This window comes from Chenopodium album, chromosome 26 (genome assembly GCF_948465745.1).
Source record: "Chenopodium album chromosome 26, dcCheAlbu1.1, whole genome shotgun sequence".
Lineage (NCBI taxonomy): Eukaryota > Viridiplantae > Streptophyta > Magnoliopsida > Caryophyllales > Amaranthaceae > Chenopodium > Chenopodium album.
Window position 1 is genome coordinate 4,629,334 of NC_137859.1, and position 18,644 is coordinate 4,647,977.

The window sequence follows — 18,644 nt, forward strand, 5'->3', positions numbered from 1 at the left end:
AATCTTTTTATGCATTGTCCTTGTGAACATGCCTTGTGTAGGTGTGTGCCTTGGCTGGGCAACAACATCAACATCCCAAAGGTTCGTGGGCACGCAGCAACCTTTATCATTAACGCCCCCACACTTAAGCGTTGTGCCATGACCAGTTGGTCCTCCCTTATAAAATTCAAAGAAGGTCACCAAATTGTTCGTTTAAAAATCCAATAATCTACTGTATTAGAAAAATAAAATTAGCCAGCTACAGCTACAACCAGAAAATTCATGAAATCAAAGTGACACGCGGTGCGCTGAGGCTAACCTTCCAAGCTATCTGCCAGAAGAAATAATCAATCAGGATACTTCTCCGCGTTTTGGCACAAATTTATGGCTATTTATTTTTGACTTTTCCTAACCATACAACATATTTGACCCCAAGGGTTGAACCATCACCTACGCACCACCTACTATCAACTTTCTTGTTTACTTCGTGCAAACATACCCACCAAAACGACAAACATTTTGCCGGAATTCAGTCTGATTGCTAATGAATCAAACTAATTAGCATCCACAACTTTTAAAGTTACTACTCCATATATGTTTGTCAGAGTTGAATTTTATACTGGAAGACTCCAAATAAAATATCTCTTTTTTAAAGTAAGTAGTGGCCAATCATTCCAAGTTAACTAGCTTAGCACATGAGCATCTGTCCTTCACTTAGATTAACTCCTACTAATAAACTAATCTGTCTAGAATCTAGATCATAAACTATATAGTTCTCTCTACTACTATTATTATTACAAGAGAGATCAATTAAGGAAGGAATTAGGAGCAATAATATAAGATGTTGATGTCTAAGTATGACAAGATTAAGACTGATATTAGTCATATCAGTCAATTAACAAAGAAGCTTGCAAAAGATGATCCTAGAAGGATTATTCACTCCATCAAAGTTGGGTTTGCTATCACCTTAGTCTCCCTCTTCTATTACTTTGATCCTCTGTATCAAGGGTTCGGCGTCAATGCAATGTGGGCTGTTTTAACTGCTGTCGTCGTCTTTGAGTTTTCTGTTGGTGCTACACTCGGAAAAGGGGTTAATAGAGCCGTGGCAACTATTATTGGAGGGATGTCCGGATTTGGTGCTCATAAATTATCAACTCTTTCAGGAAATAAATTTGTAGAGCCTTTTCTTCTTGGCCTATTCGTCTTCATCACAGGTACGTTAAACTTCTAGCTTAGTCTTCTACCGTATGTACATGTAATCGACTGTTTTATGTACTTACTTGGTATGTATTTATGCAGCTGGATTAATGACGTTCATGAGATTTTTTCCAAAGATGAAGGCGAGATTTGATTACGGACTATTGGTATTTATATTAACATTCTGTTTGATATGCGTATCCGGGTACCGAAACGAAGAGGTAATAGACATGGCGCATAGAAGGATAAGCACCATTCTAATAGGAAGCTCAACTGCTGTCATTGTATGTGTTGTTATATGCCCTGCTTGGGCTGGCACTGATCTTCACAACCTTGTTTCCACCAATATTCTCACGCTTTCCCTTTTCTTTCAAGGTAATTTACTCTTCCTTTCTTCATTTCCCTTAATTTTACCCATCATGATTAATTTGTGCACTCAGTACCAATTGGATGTTGGTATGGTGATGATTGGGACTACATTTGGTAGGGAGGACCTGTGTTCCATCCCCCGTAATAACATTTGGGTGGGGACTGGAACCTGACCACCTAAAACTGCTCCCAAATCCGATTTAGCCCATAGGGTGAACCAGGTGGAACACTAAAAAAAAAAAAAAAAAATTGTGCACTCAATCATGTTTGTGCCTTTTTTTTTTTGGATAACATTATGTTTAGATTAATTACGTTCTCCTTTTTTTTTAATACTTCTTCTGGTTGGTAACTTAATTGGTAATACTGTAACTAAATTAAAAAAATATTTATTTTCTATTGATAGTTTATGCTTGATTGTATGAGTTACATTACTTTATTGTAAAATGAACTATTAGTAACAAGTGTCCATGAGTTGAAAAGGACATGCACATTTAAAAGCAGTGAGTGGTAATTGGGTATCACTTTCACAAGTGAAATGATAAGCCATTATAAACTCAAATAAGAGTTGTGTCTTATCTTGCATCTTCATTGATCTGAGGTGTTGGATGCTTTGTCGCTAATTTAGAGTATGATCCACCTACTATAGATTCTTAAATTAAATAATACACTGTACCTTTAAATACTAACAATTGACAATCACAAAAATTGACTCATGCTCCCATTTACTTCACGTCATTTTAGTATAATTTAAGTCTATAAATAAATTTCTTCAGTTAAGGTATAGAGTACTATAATACTTTAATACTAGAGTATTAGTTAAGGATTATCCTTTCACAATAGTAAGTAAATGTGTTTTACTTTTACTATTTTACTATTTGTATGCATGCCCTATCTATCTTCAGATCAGAGGACTTATTGGTGTTAACCGTTTGACATAATTATTTGCTTGTTTTGTTAATTTTACCTAGAGTATAAATGAATAAATTCATTGGTTCATCACAGGATTTGGAATTGAATACTTCAATACTTCACCGGATATAAACTCAAATGATGAGTATAAAACATCAATTGATGCAATTAAAAATGTACTCAACTCCAAAAACAACATAGATACTTTGGTATGTTTTCTTCTGCTCTACTACTTTTTTGTCTGCTTAAATTAAGGACTTCTCTTAATTTCCCATTTACTATGACTGAATATGTATTGATGTATACAGCTAAATTATGCAAAATGGGAGTTTCGGCATGGACGGTTCAAGCGTGGCCATCCATGGACTCAATACCAAAAAATTGGAGAGTTAGCTAGACATTGTGCCTGCAGAGCCGAAGCCCTCCACGGGTTGCTATATTCTCAAGTGCAAGCATCAAATGAAGTGAAGGAAAAATTCCGAGAAACTTGCATGAAGATTAGCGCTGAATCAGGCAATGCATTGAACGAACTTTCAATAGCTATTAAGAAAATGAATAAGCCTTCCAAGGCAAAACCTCACCTCCAAAAAGCCAAACAAGCAGCTGAAAATCTCAACCTCGTGTTAAAATCAAACATATGGAAAAACCTTAACCTTTCAGATGTAACACCAGCAGTCACAGTTGCTAATCTGCTAGCGGATGTTGTCTCATGCACCGAGGATATTGCTGAGGCGGTCCAAGAGCTTGCATCACTTGCCAAATTCAAGGATGTTAAGGAAGTTAAGGTTTCTCCTCAAATCGAAAAGGCCAAGTTAACGAATCAAGGATCCACTAAAAGGCGTTGTGTTGCTAATCATGTGATACTAATTGAGACCCCATCACCAACTTCTTCTCCGAGAGTCTCAGTACCAAGGGATCCACCTTCCTTAGCTGTGGCTCAACAAAATGCAGAGTAGGATATACACTCTGCTCATTTGTTTATATTAAGAAGGCATAGTCTTCTACAAAAATTTTGAACTAATTGTTGGTCTGATCATGTTACTTAGCACTTTTCAGACTAATTAACTTTCTATAGAATGTATAATATGAATGTATAATGCTGCAGACTAATCAATAATGTGGAAAAATATGATAAGTTGATTATTACTTCATGATTTTATCATTTTTATGGTCATAAATGATGTGACTATATTAGATCATAATATCATCATATCATGTTGTTTATGTGTTCATGTTAGCCTTTTTGCCTGTTGGGCTTATATTTATGAGAATATAGGTTTTGGGCCAAAAATGTTTAGTAGTCATGGGCCAATTTTAGCCCAACAAGATTGTTAGTATCTCTGAAGTCCACTTGCCAAGTGCAGTTGATCTTCCACTGGTCAACGGTCAACCTTCTAGATGGAACTAAAAAAGACACAATTGGAACTAATTTAAAAATTGAAAAGTGCAACCTGAAAATAAAAAATGCTTACAAGTATAATGCACTACATAATCAGATGGAGGAGATGCCTCAGTGCATGTGTGGAGTTGCCACTAATTGTTTGCCAGGCTGGTATAATTTGTTTTTCTCTATTAAATCAGATAACGTTATAATTAAGTGTTTTCTTTCTTGTTAATCTTATCTGCACTTAACTGAACGAACCAATTGAAATTAATCATATTTGATTTCATATCATATTATTGATGTTTAATCAAATCTGATTAACCTTAATCTTGACAAAGTCTCAAAGCTTATTTATTTGTGTAATATAAGATGAAGAGAATGCACCAGTATCATGATGTATTCTTAACATTAATTTGAAGAACATACACGTAAGGATATAAGCTAATCATTTCCCATCCAAAATAAAGCGATAGTCATTAAAATAATTCGATTATAGCACGTGAAAAGTCATATTAAAATGGAAATATAATAATATATATGACAAGTATTCATAATGAACCTAGCTAAATACTAAAATGAATGTAATCACTAGTAGTATAATGTGTAGCCTACGAAAGAGAGCATTAAAGCTAATATAGTACTCTGTAAACCAGTAATCCTTAAAACTTTAAACCGCACTTACACTAATTTTGAAACTTTTAGACCACACTAACTAAATATCAAACACTAATTTAGTTAAAAGATACAGTCAAACAAGATACAAGCAGCCCGGCCCCCACGCGGTTGCACTGAATTAGCTAAGATTAATTGAACCACTATATAGCCCCAACAGTACTGCACTTCTTCTTCAACAATTACACAGTTGTATCAGTTACACTTGTTCTTGTTTGTTTATAATAATCTAAGCTATTTGTAATATGATGGGTAACATAGTAAAAGAGGTTACAAAGTGTGTTTTAAAGATAGGGCAAGATGATCCAAAGAGAGTGATTCATTCTATGAAAGTAGGTTTAGCAGTGACCTTAGTATCTCTCTTTTACTACTTTCAGTCAATCTACCAAGACTTAGGCACCACTGCTTTATGGGCTGTCCTTACTGTTGTCGTCGTCTTCGAGTTCTCTGTTGGTAATAAATTCTCAACAATAGTCCATCTTTACTTGTTCAATTTTTATTTAGTAAGGTGTCAAAGATTAATTATGTGTGTAACTAAATTGCATGCAGGAGCCACATTGTACAAAGGTTTGAACAGGACAATGGCAACATTATATTAATAGGAGGGGCACTAGCAGTTGGGCTACATGGCTTGGCTACTCAATCTGGTCATATTGCTGAACCCTTTCTCATCAGCATCTTTGTTTTCCTTCAAGGTAAAGTCTAATCATTAACGCTTTGTTTGGATAGCAAAGAAGGAAGGAAAAGAAGGGGAGGGAAAATGGAGGAAGGGAAGGGAAAAGAAAGGGAGGGGAAGGTGAGCTCCATTTTCCCTCCAAATCTCTCCAATTTTGGAGAGATTATGGTTATTAACGAGAGAGGGAAAATGGATCCCTCCCTCTCCTTTCCCCTCCTTCCCCCAATCTTTTACCCAAACAAGAGATTTTGTCCCCCTCCATTTCTCTTCTCTTCTTTTCCTTCCATTTCTTCCTATCCAAACAAAGTATAACACTATTTAACTTTTAACATAAAGATCATAGTATACATAGTCCAACACTATATTATATATGAAGGTAACAATTGTAAGTTGATGTTAATGCAGCTTCTTTGTCGACGTATGCACGATTTTACCCAAAGATCAAAGCAAGATATGATTATGGGTTCCTCATATTCATATTGACCTTTTCATTCATATCCATTTCTGGATTCCGGGTTGAGGAAATTTTAGACTTGGCTCGCGATAGATGGGCTACAATTTTAATTGGAGTTTTTGGTTCTCTTCTTGTTTCTATACTTGTTTTCCCTGTTTGGGCTGGTGAAGATCTTCATAACTTAATTGCAAACAACTTCGACAAACTTGCCAATTCTTTAGATGGTAATTAATTAATGTCAAACTCCTCTCTTTTTAGTGTAATTTTTCGTCTAAGCTAATAGTGTACGACATATGTGTGGCTAATTAGTTATGACATACGATTTCAGGATATGGAAATGCTTACTTCAAAATGAAAGAGAATTGTACTGCAAACGAAATTAATTTATCAAAACTTCGAAGTTACAAGAGTGTTTTCAACACAAAGGGCAATGAGGAAACCTTGGTACTTAATCAAACACAACTATATACATACAACTGCTAGCTACTCTTCATATGTTAATTAATATCCTAATTAAAGTTATTATTACGTAAATGTCAACAGGCTAATTTTGCGAAGTGGGAGCCAACTCATGGTTATTTTAGGTTCAAGCATCCATGGAAACTATACCTAGAGCTAGGAGCTCTTTCTCGAGAATGTGCCTACAAGATTGATGCCCTTGATGCGCGCCTTAATGCAAATATTAAGGTATATATCTATCTTCTATTGTCATACTCACATACTTTCTCATTTACATCTCATGAAACATCAATAACAATATGATACAAGTACATTGCATTATTTGTGTATCTCATATGCTCATGCCAACTCAATTCTAACAAGTTGATAGCATGCAATGTTTGATTTTATTTGTAATCTCATAGTACTTAACTTGTAATTATAATGGCAGACATCACCAAATTCTCAACATGAATTTCGTGCAACTTGTAATCGAATGACGCTAGAAGCAAGCAAAACACTAAAAGAGCAAGCAATTGCATTGAAGACTATGACACGGCCCTCTTGTTGCAAAGTTTATGTTGCAAAATCCAAAGAAGAAATGAAAAGCTTGCACGAATTGTTGAAATCAACTACATTATGGGAAGACTATGAGCTGCAACTACTTCATGTCATTTCAGCTACAACAATCATATCAATACTAACAGATATTCTCATTTGTACCGAAAAAATAGCAAAGTGCACCAGTGAACTTGCTTCCTTGGCACATTTCAGGACGACTAAGCTAGAAAAAACACAACCTGAGTCAAAAAGTGTTGATCAAGAATTGGGAAAACCGGTTTTCGTAACAAGTGATCAGGGACAAGAACAGAATCCAAGTGATGTCAACAAAGTTGTGAATTGCTCCCATACGACAATAACAATTGAAGCAGGAGACTAAAAAATATATATATCATCCTTCAAAAATCTGTTGCGAGTTTAGTGTGTAATTAGTTGTGAATTGAAAATTGAATGACGACATCTCTTTATTCATCAAGTTACTTACAAATTAAATTCTCTTGGGTATAAGTTATTTGCATGAATATATAAGATTAGTATAAATATAGTCTTCAACTTATCACTCTGAAAAACTTGTGAATAGAATCAACCAAACATGCACACACACATTTAGATATATCATATTATCAAATTCATGTAGTGTTTAGGCCCAATGCAGGTTTCGATCCATGTATAACACATTAACACTATTGTTATTACTATATCATATTATCATCTCCATTATATAATGAGCTAATCTTAGCTTACACTACTTGAGCCCATTACTCCTAAAGCCGCCCATGATATCACAGATTTACCTTTAATCATTACAATTTCACTTTAAATATCATACATGCACCTTGGTACAATTGTATAACTGTATAAGTATCTTTGTTTGACTTCAAATTTCAATTTTGATTTACCATAGAAGGGGCATTTTCATGACCAATCTTAAAAACTTGCCTAATATCTATGATTTTCATTAGGCCTTAGAATGGGTATCATGTTAAGTATATATACATTCTATTTCAAAAACATGACATTGCAACTTTTGCTAGATGAGTTGCCTTTACAAGGATCATAGTTGTATAAACAAAGATGATGTGATCAGATAGATGAACAAAAAAGTTATACAAGTAACAATTTATTTTAAAATAGTAATTAAAGAAACATCTCAATTTAATTTTTTTTTTTTTATTACCTTAAAATTTGTTTATAAAGCTTGTCAAATAATCATTTAAATAAAATAAGTAGTACGGAGTACTAAATTTGTCAACACTTTATCATTCTAGGTATTTGATTATGTTAGATGTGTTGCCAAACATAGTCGGGCAAAAATCACAATATGAGTTGATAAAAGAGAAGAGTTTTTCTCTCTCTGTATGAAGAATAGTTCTTATGATAATAGGAAGTATATCGCATATTCTAGCAATATCAAAAAAAATTTAATGCCACTATATAATGTCTGCAGCCTTTTATGATCAACACACTAACCCTATTTTTAAGTTGTACTTTGGCTACTAATTAACGGCTGACAATCTGTGATGCACCATAAGGCTGCACCTTCCTTTTTGACCCACCCTACTTGTACTCAATCTTGCTTTATAATAATAACAATAATTATGATAAATAGTGTGTGACCCGAGCGATAGGATGTTATTACTTTAAACATCATATTGTATATGGAATACTTTGTATTACTTACAATTCTAATTATATAAAATATATAATGAGTATTAAATAATAAAAGAACTAATGGAAAAAAAATGCTGTACAAAATAAAACATCCCTATCAAAGTTATTACGAGCCAGACATATTTAAATTGAGTTATTTAACTTAAATGTTAGAGTATCATTCACAATGAAACTTTTATAGTGTTTGAACTCATGATCAATCAAGATTAAGGTTTCAAAAAAAAAACTTAATCTTGATTGGTCATGAGTTCAAACACTATAAAAGTTTCATTGTGAATGATGTGACATGTTTCTAGCGCATGAGAAAGCTGTCACGTGACAACGTGACATGTATATATTTTTAAAAACGCTTTATTAAAAGCTATTATCTTCGGCTTGGAATTCCTGTAGAGCACGCCCCGTGTAAATAAAACCATCGAGCGGCCACTAATTATCTCAGGTCACTACAGTAACAGTACACACCACTTAGCTTAGGCACTTACCGATCACCTCCCTCTGTTCTTGTCTTACACCATTTACACACGCTTTCAATTGACGGACGTACTACTTTCAAAACGACACCACTTAGTGCTTTATTATTTTGCATTATAATATAATAATAATTGTACATTTGTACCCTCCTTTAAATTACTTTATTTTATTTTATGTTATAGCTCATGTAAATTTCATTTTGCATTCTATCGATCGTATGCCCCTATAAATACAGCTGATGACTTGTGCTGATGTTGCATGTCAACCTTCCACATCTCAATTACAAGTTTACAACCTCCCCTCCAAAATATTATTATTACCCCAAAAAAAAAAAAGGAAATTTTAATTCTAATGAAATGGCCGCTGTTAATGAAATAAAAGGTGGATGTACCCGATCATGCCAATATCTAATGTCCATGCCTAAGAGTTTAAAGGACAATGTTGTCAACTTTGCCCTCGAGGCCAAAAAGTTAGGGCAAGATGATCCTAGAAAGATTTTTCATGCCTTAAAAGTCGGTTTTGCTATAACAGTTGTTTCCTTGTTCTATTACTTCCAAGCTCTCTATAATGGTTTTGGCGTCTCTGCTATGTGGGCTGTTATAACTGTTGTCGTTGTTTTTGAGTTCACAGTAGGTAATAATTTATACCGAGTATTTACTATTATTTGTACGTAACAACTAATTAGTATCTATTACACTTTTGTATAATTTTTTTTTTTTTTGGCAAGGTATAAATATTTAATTACGTTGCCTTAAAATTTTTGCATTTGTGTGCATGCAGGAGCAACCTTAGGAAAAGGACTAAATAGGATGATCTCCACTTGTGTGGCAGGGTTTCTAGGGGTGGTAGCCCATTACTTGGCTGTGTTATACTAATAAGCAATAAACAGAAATAACTTATCTCTTGATGCGTGAACCAAACTGACAATAGCCGCGTCGTGGAGAACCACTGACCTAAAAGACGATTCCGCGCTACCTCCCGGTGCAGTAGACAATTGCGGTCGCCCTCCAGGATAAGCACGGCGCCGGAGTTTATGTGCACTCACAAACCCGACTGGAACTCAGAATACTTGCCCAGAAAACAGAACAGGAAGAACATGTGTTTAAATAATTTTAGAGAAGAGAGAAGACTGATTGTGTGTTATGTTTTGGCTGAGAAAACCACCGAATATTTATAGGGTGAAGAGGAAAAACGGGAAGCATAAAAGGTGGGAAGAACCTGGCCAAGAAGATGACCAGATTAATCTAGTCAGTCAACAAACGAGGCAAGAAACAAGGGAGTGAATTAATCAGCTAAAATCAAGGGATTAATGGCTGATTAATTCCCACAACAGTCAGAAAATCCCAACAGTCAAAAACGGATACTTGGAATATTCTGTTAACAAGGAAAAGGAAATAAAATTTCTCCAAAAAGATAACAAGGACCCACGCCCGCGCATCGCATTCCCCAAGACCCCAAGTCCCGAGGCCCGAGCCCGACCCGACCCGACCCGGCTCGGCTCGGCGCGCGCGCGCGCGTGTGTGTGTGGAGTAACACACACCTCCAACTTACTCAACTAAGTAGTGCTAAAGCACTACATTATAAAAACAAGGAAAAACCTTCCTCCCCAATCAATGTGGGACTTTTCCTCTTCCATTGTTTTTCTCTCTCTCTCTCTTATTTTTTCCTAACACTCTAGCATTATATCAAGAACTTCCAACAATCCCCCACAGGTTCGAAGATATGAAAAGAATGAAAGAAAAAAATGAATTCTGGGCAAAACAAAACAATTGCATAAGTGTCAATGTCTCGCGACTTGAATTAACACATAGTGGACATCAAGCTATGATCCCTCACCTACCAAGTGACCTTCGTCTTGAACTCAATAGGGAGTTAGGGACCCGTCACTTTGAGCCACACAATTGAACATGTATAATATTCTGAAATTCCGCGAATAAAGGTGACGCATTATACTGGCCATACGTCCAGCCTGGATGCTCATAGGTGCTCTAGAGTATAAGCCCACGAAATACTCATAGGAAGCGGCCACACTTCCACACCTAAGTAGGTGAACTCCATCAAGTGTGAGCTACAACACACCTCCAAAAATATGGATATGGGTTCATTAAGAGCCGTATGCTCATCCTCTTTCTCATATGTAGCTAAGCACAAAACAAACATCTAGAGATGGACAAATAAAAAATGTGCTTCCGAATTATTACATAACGTTCCCCTTTGAACTCATAGTGAGTAGGAGTTCATTATTTCACAATTCATACAACGGGCTTTAGCCCCATCTCTTCCGATGTTTCCAAAACTAGTTTTTTACATAGGCCTTTAGTTAACGGATCCGCAATGTTCTTTTCGGACTTTACATAGTCCAGTGATATCACCCCTTCAGACAACAAATTTCTGACGGCTTTATGCCTCAGACGGATGTGTCTCTTCTTCCCATTATAGGCATGGTTGTGTGCAACAGCAATAGCAGCTTGCGAATCACAATGAAGTGCAACTGAAGGAGCTGGCTTCCCCCACAGTGGAATATCTGCAAGCATGTTCCTCAACCATTCTGCCTCATGACCTGCCAATTCAAGAGCAATAAACTCAGATTCCATAGTAGACATAGCAGTACAAGATTGCTTACAAGATTTCCAGGATACGGCTCCACCCCCAAGGGTGAAGACATAGCCACTAGTGGAGTTAACTTCATCATTATCGGATACCCAGTTGGCATCACAAAAGCCCTCCAAAACTCCAGGAAATTTGGAGTAGTGCAAACCCCAATCCATAGTACCCTTAAGGTACCTAAGCAACCTCCTTAGAGCAATCCAATGATCACTGCTTGGATTATGAGTGTACCTGCTCAACCTACTAACAGAATAAGCAATGTCAGGTCTAGTGTAGTTCATAAGAAACATAACACTACCAATAATTCTAGCATATTCAGACTGATTAACTGGATTACCATTATTTTTCTTTAAGTGGAAACTTGGGTCATAGGGAGTCTTAACTGGATCGACATTAAATGAGTCAAACTTTTTAAGAATTTTTTCAACATAGTGTGACTGATTAAGACAGATGCCATTTGGAGTCCTTTTGATTTTTACTCCCAAAATCACATCTGCCTCACCCATGTCTTTCATTTCAAAGTTCGAACTCAAAAACTGTTTTGTCTCATTTACACGATCCAAGTCAGTCCCAAAAATCAACATATCATCCACATAGAGACAAATAATTACACAACCATGACTATCATGCTTAAAATAAACACAAGAGTCACCTTCATTAACATGAAAACCATTACCAGTCATAGTCTTATCGAATTTGTCATGCCATTGCTTTGGAGCTTGTTTAAGCCCATACAATGCCTTGACTAACTTACAAACCTTCTCCTCTTGTCCTGGAACAACGAACCCTTCAGGTTGGACCAAGTAAATCTCCTCATCCAAGTCACCATTCAAAAAAGCAGTTTTGACATCCATTTGATGAACAACAAGACCAAAAATGCAAGCAAGAGCAATTAAAGTCCTAATGGTTGCAATTTTAGTAACAGGGGAGTAAGTATCAAAATAATCAATGCCAAACTTTTGAGTAAAACCCCTTACCACTATCCTTGCCTTATACTTGTCTATGGATCCATCGGCTTTTAATTTTTTCCGAAAGATCCATTTACAAGTAATGGGCTTACAACCTCTAGGAAGTTCAACCAATTCCCAAGTGTTATTATTGAGAATTGATTGTAATTCACTATCAATTGCTTCTTTCCAAAAAACAGCATCAACTGACCTCATTGCCTCATCATAGGTTCTTGGATCATCTTCCAAAACAAAAATATGCACAAAATCATCATCAATTAAGGAAGATTCAGATAAATAAGAAGTAATAAAATCAGGACCAAAACTATTTTCCTTTCTTGCCCTTTTGCTTCTCCTTGGCTCCAAAACAGAATCATCGTTAGTAATAGGAGCATTAGCAATAGGTAAACTAACAGAACTACTAGCATGCAATTCACTATCATTAGAAGGAGACATTTTCAAAGGAAAAATGTTCTCAAAGAACTCAGCATCTCTTGCTTCAATGATATGACCACCTGCATAAGAGTTGTTAGCACCTTTAACAAAGAAACGATAAGCTGCACTTTGATAAGCATAGCCAATAAAAATAGCATCAACAGTTTTGGGACCAATTTTATCCCTCTTGAAACTAGGTATGCCTACTTTTGCTAGGCACCCCCACACTTTCAAGTATTTCAGGTTTGGCGCTCGACCTTTCCATATTTCGTATGGAGTCTTGTCAAGCTTCTTGTGAGGAACCCTGTTCAAAACATGACAAGCAGAAAGAATAGCCTCCCCCCACATGTTATTAGGAAGCCCAGAACTAATAAGCATAGAATTCATCATATTCTTTAAAGTTCTATTTTTCCTTTCAGCTATACCGTTTTGTTCGGGTGAATAGGGAGCCGTCGTCTCATGAACAATGCCAAGTTGCTCACAAAATGCCTTAAGAGTGTCAGGGCTGTACTCACCACCCCTGTCACTCCTAACTCTCTTGATCTTTTTGTCTAACTGGTTTTCTACCTCAGCTTTATATTTGAGGAACATTTCCTCAGCTTCGTCCTTAGACCTGAGAAGATAAACCATGCAAAAGCGTGAACAATCATCAACAAAAGTAATATAATACTTTTTACCCCCTCTGCTTTCGTGATTATTAAAATCACCTAAGTCACTATGAACAAGTTCCAGTACTTCAGTCTGTCTATCTACTGATTTAAATGGCTTTTTAGTAAATTTGGCTTCAACACAAACTTGACATTTCGAAAAATCAGTTTTAGAAAAACTTGGAATCAAATTTAAGTGTTTAAGCCTTTTAACAGAATCAAAATTAACGTGGCCTAATCTAGCATGCCATAAATCAATAGACTCAGCAATATAAGCAGAAGAAGTACTAGCATTCTTATTCATAGTGTCAATTTTAACATCAAGAGTAAAAAGCCCCCCATTACAAAAGCCCTTCCCCACAAATTCCCCATTGCGAGTAAGAACTAATCTATCAGAATCAAAGGAGAGCTTCAGTCCAGCTTTCATGAGCAAACTGCCAGAAATTAAATTCCTGCGCATTTCTGGAACATGCAAAACATTAGTGAGAGTAAGCAATTTTCCAGAAGTGAGAGTGAGAACGATTTTCCCTTTGCCTTGGATAGATGCAGAGGCTGAGTTGCCCATGAAGACATTTTCACCTTCAACCTTGTCATAGGTAGTGAACATGTCCTTGTTGGCGCAGATGTGTCTGGTAGCTCCAGTGTCAACAATCCACTCAGCAGCATTACCTGTAAAGTTAGCTTCTAAAACAACAGCAACAATAACGTCAGAATCTTCAATAAGGTTTGCTTGACTTTGCCCATTCTTCTTCTTGACCCTGCAATCTCTAGCTCTGTGACCAGTCATACCACACTCATAACAGATCCCCTTAAACTTGTACTTCTGAATTTTCCCATTAGGCTTAAGGTTACTGTTTTTGGCTTTGGACTGGTTGTTTGATTTGGGTTCAACAAGGTTGGCTTTGGCAGAAGAAGAGGAAGGGAAAACAGAAGGGGCTTTGTCTTTGATACGGTTTTCCTCCTCAATTTTGAGGTGGGCAGCAAGTTCCTCTAAGGTTAGGTCTTTCTTTTTGTGCATGAGTTGGTTACGAAAATCCTTCCAAGAGGGAGGGAGTTTCTCAATCAGAACAATAGCAAGGGTAGTATCACAAATAGACAGACCTTCAGCAGCCATATTAATACAAACACTCTCATAGGCATGAATCTGATCAATAATAGGCTTATCATCAACAACTTGAAAACTTAACCACTTACTAACACAATAACGTTTAGTACCAGCATCATCAGTTCCATATTTTTTCTCTAAAGCATCCCAAATATCCTTAGCATGATGAAAACCCATATAAATATCCAACAGACTATTCGACATATAATGCAACAACATGCCCTTACAAGTTCTATCATCCTTAAAAAACTTAATCTCATATTCAGACAAATCATCTTTATCAACAGGTTCAACAATATCATCAAGAACATATGCAACATCAATCTGCTCCAAATAAAAACGCATCCTAACAGCCCAACGTTTATAATTCTTTCCATCAAGAGGTTCTAGTTTAGACATATCAGGAACAAGGAATTTGGAAGCCATGATCGTCTTTTAGATTGTTATACTAATAAGCAATAAACAGAAATAACTTATCTCTTGATGCGTGAACCAAACTGACAATAGCCGCGTCGTGGAGAACCACTGACCTAAAAGACGATTCCGCGCTACCTCCCGGTGCAGTAGACAATTGCGGTCGCCCTCCAGGATAAGCACGGCGCCGGAGTTTATGTGCACTCACAAACCCGACTGGAACTCAGAATACTTGCCCAGAAAACAGAACAGGAAGAACATGTGTTTAAATAATTTTAGAGAAGAGAGAAGACTGATTGTGTGTTATGTTTTGGCTGAGAAAACCACCGAATATTTATAGGGTGAAGAGGAAAAACGGGAAGCATAAAAGGTGGGAAGAACCTGGCCAAGAAGATGACCAGATTAATCTAGTCAGTCAACAAACGAGGCAAGAAACAAGGGAGTGAATTAATCAGCTAAAATCAAGGGATTAATGGCTGAACAGTCAAAAACGGATACTTGGAATATTCTGTTAACAAGGAAAAGGAAATAAAATTTCTCCAAAAAGATAACAAGGACCCACGCCCGCGCATCGCATTCCCCAAGACCCCAAGTCCCGAGGCCCGAGCCCGACCCGGCTCGGCTCGGCGCGCGCGCGCGCGTGTGTGTGTGGAGTAACACACACCTCCAACTTACTCAACTAAGTAGTGCTAAAGCACTACATTATAAAAACAAGGAAAAACCTTCCTCCCCAATCAATGTGGGACTTTTCCTCTTCCATTGTTTTTCTCTCTCTCTCTCTTATTTTTTCCTAACACTCTAGCATTATATCAAGAACTTCCAACAGGCTGATCTTTCAGGGGAAACAGGGGAACCTATTTTACTTTCTCTCTTTGGCTTCATAGTAGGTACGTATATACATACTAATACATACAAGTATAATATATGCATAGTTAAACTATAACATACGATATACAAATTATTCGTACATTTAATTAGTAGAATTGAAGTTTGACACTAAAGAATAAAAATGATTTGGATGCAGCTTCTATACTGACATTCATGAGATTCTTTCCAAAGTTGAAGGCAAAATATGATTATGGACTGATGATCTTCATCCTAACCTTCGCTTTGGTGGCGGTATCGGGATATCGAGATGATGAGGTGATTAAGATAGCCCAACAAAGGCTGGTCACGATCATCATAGGAAGTTGCATTGCCATGCTTATTTGCATACTTATTTCCCCTGTTTGGACCGGAGTTGAACTCCACAATCTCATTGCTTCCAACATGGATAAACTTGGCAATTTCTTAGAAGGTACATCTTTTTCGACCTGGTTAACTTTAGTACATGTAACTATCATATAGCTAGATTTATTAGTAATACCACAATTTATAACTTGCCAATTCCTTCAAATTTCATTAATTAAGAAAATATATTACACTTTCTTTCACGCACCTTTTCGAAATTAAATTATGTAGTGGTTCTTAATTAGCTCATCAACCTCAAATGGTAAAATCCCACAGGATTCGGAAGTGAATTTATGACAACAAAGGACGAAAAGTCAAAAGAAGAGAAGTCTTTTCGTCAACAATACAAAAGTGTACTAGGTACCAAAAGCACCGAAGAGACCATGGTAAGCTCATATTCTTTGTCTTTTGTGTTTTTGTGCTTAAATATTTAACAAATTATTCTATGTACTAATTCAAATATCATATTCTAGGCAAACTTTGCATTTTGGGAGCCTAGCCATGGCAAGTTCAAATTCCGTCATCCATGGAAGCAATACCTTAAAGTTGGAGCCTTAATTCGAAAGTGTGCCTATAGTATTGATGCTCTCAATAACTACCTTAACTCCGATATCCTACAAGTATGTAACATTCTTAAACACGACATCTCTATACTTGTCCAAAATTATATTGTGTTGTGCGTGTTCATATGTAAAAATAGACGTGCTAACACAATATATGTTGTAAATTTGGTTAGATGGAGACACGGGAGGAAATTGAAGAGAAGATGAAAGAAGCATGTAAAAGATTAAGCAACGAATTAGGCAAAGTGCTAAAGGAGGCAGCTAAAGGGCTTAAAAAAATGAGGAAGACATCAACACCAAAAACACAATTAGCCGAAACAAAAGAAGCAGCTAAAGAGCTAAAAAGGTTGTTACAAGACACAAGTTTATGGGAAAAATGCAATCTCTTAGATGTTTTACCAGCAGTAACGGTAGCATCGATACTAATCGATATCGTTGATTGTGTAGAGAGCATAATAGAGGCGGTACATGAGTTAGCTTCCATGGCGGATTTTAAGACCATGGACAGTGAAATAGTCTGCCCTGAAAAAGAGCTCTCCCAGATCGTTATTGTTGGGGATGTCACTGATATTGACAATCAGAAGAAATTGACAACTTCATCAGCTGAATCTGAAACCAAGACTTAAAAAAAATGTGTGCATGTTCTTAATTCTTCGTCCGTACTATCTAGATGTACGTATAGTAGCTGTGTAAATTGTCAGTTACCAGTTCGTTTATTTTTCCTTTTTTGGCCAAGTGTATACACTGTCCAGTTATATATTTACGTATTACTCCAATATATAGGCTACAAATAATTTTGGAATAGATCATAGTTTGTATAATTACACATATAACCAATAAAAACACATATACGTAGTATATATATACTTCCTCCGTTTCTATTTAGTTGACACGTTTCATTTAGGCACATATATTAAGGAGAGGAGAGAGAGTGAGAGAGAATGAAAAAACAAGTGGGGTACCTTGTAAATGCAAGGTAAAAAAGTTACCCCAAAAGGAAACGTGTCAGCTAAAAAAAAACTTTCTAAAAAAGAATACGTGTCAACTAAAAAGAAAATGAGGTAGTATTTAGTTATGCATTTATGGTTACGTATTTGAACACTTTGAATTCACGGTACATTATTATTTTCTATTATAATCAAAATTAATGTATACTAATAAAGCAAAAAATATGAACCTTTGATCTTATTCTTTTTTTCATAATCAAAACCTTTGATCTTATTTTCTGATTTCGAATGTGGCATGGAGTTTTATGAAAAGTGTACACATGCTTGCACGGCATTTTATGTTCAGTTCTATTTGATTAACGATTTCATAATTAATCCATTGGGAAATTCTAAGGGAGGAAGGGAGTAATTATTCTTTCGACCATTTAGATAGATCTTTTACTTTACTTTTACAAAGCTATGTTTTTCAATTCAGGGAACATTGATTTAACATAAACATAAACATATTAATGGACCAGATGTAGGCTGAGATAAGATGAGCTTAATATATGGTGCATAGAATTTTGTGGGTTTTCGGGTCTCTTCTGATTTACTGAATTGAGCTGAACTGAACTTGATTAAACTAAATATTTATGAGAGGAGGTAATTAAGAATTGAACTGAATTGAACTTAAGCTGAATAGAACAGACCCTTACTCTACAACGAAGGTTGTCTAGAAATTTCAATTCCCATGAGCAAGATAAAATTAGACATATGACTGAAAGTAAACAATGTATGATTAAGATAATTTTATGTCAATATTAAATGAAAAATAATTTTATGTTGTCGTACACTTAGTATGCGGGGTGGAATATCCAGAGATAGTGAAAATCGACAAAAATTGATGTCTGATTAATATAATCACCAGGAGTCCACTAATGTAAAAAAAGGTTAATTATTAGCAGCAGACCACATTTCAACCAGGTTCC

At 36.0% G+C, this 18,644-nt stretch overlaps 2 protein-coding genes and 1 pseudogene across 2 annotated transcripts; all 3 read left to right on the forward strand.

Annotated features, from left to right (window-relative positions):
* Positions 1–235: 235 nt before the first annotated feature.
* LOC145616469 (aluminum-activated malate transporter 2-like) lies at positions 236–3,612 on the forward strand. Its single transcript, XM_081671195.1, has 4 exons — positions 236–1,193; positions 1,279–1,551; positions 2,548–2,663; positions 2,763–3,612. Exons 1-4 carry the CDS (start codon positions 821–823, stop codon positions 3,408–3,410), a joined length of 1,410 nt encoding a protein of 469 aa, XP_081527321.1. The 5' UTR covers positions 236–820; the 3' UTR covers positions 3,411–3,612.
* Positions 3,613–4,758: 1,146 nt separating this feature from the next.
* Positions 4,759–7,018, forward strand: LOC145616213 (aluminum-activated malate transporter 2-like; annotated as a pseudogene).
* A 2,119-nt stretch (positions 7,019–9,137) lies between these two features.
* LOC145616214 (aluminum-activated malate transporter 2-like) lies at positions 9,138–17,378 on the forward strand. Its single transcript, XM_081670907.1, has 7 exons — positions 9,138–9,414; positions 9,562–9,641; positions 15,763–15,823; positions 15,961–16,233; positions 16,443–16,552; positions 16,640–16,786; positions 16,909–17,378. Exons 1-7 carry the CDS (start codon positions 9,138–9,140, stop codon positions 17,353–17,355), a joined length of 1,395 nt encoding a protein of 464 aa, XP_081527033.1. The 3' UTR covers positions 17,356–17,378.
* The last annotated feature ends 1,266 nt before the right edge of the window (positions 17,379–18,644 follow it).

Coding starts and splice junctions, on each gene's coding strand:
- LOC145616469 (XM_081671195.1), top strand. CDS start 821: ATGTTGATGTCTAAGTATGACAAGATTAAGACTGATATTAGTCATATC. Junction 1,552..2,547: donor GCTTTCCCTTTTCTTTCAAG/GTAATTTACTCT, acceptor GGTTCATCACAG/GATTTGGAATTGAATACTTC. Junction 2,664..2,762: donor AAAACAACATAGATACTTTG/GTATGTTTTCTT, acceptor TGATGTATACAG/CTAAATTATGCAAAATGGGA.
- LOC145616214 (XM_081670907.1), top strand. CDS start 9,138: ATGGCCGCTGTTAATGAAATAAAAGGTGGATGTACCCGATCATGCCAA. Junction 16,553..16,639: donor AAAGCACCGAAGAGACCATG/GTAAGCTCATAT, acceptor ATCATATTCTAG/GCAAACTTTGCATTTTGGGA. Junction 16,787..16,908: donor TTAACTCCGATATCCTACAA/GTATGTAACATT, acceptor GGTTAGATGGAG/ACACGGGAGGAAATTGAAGA.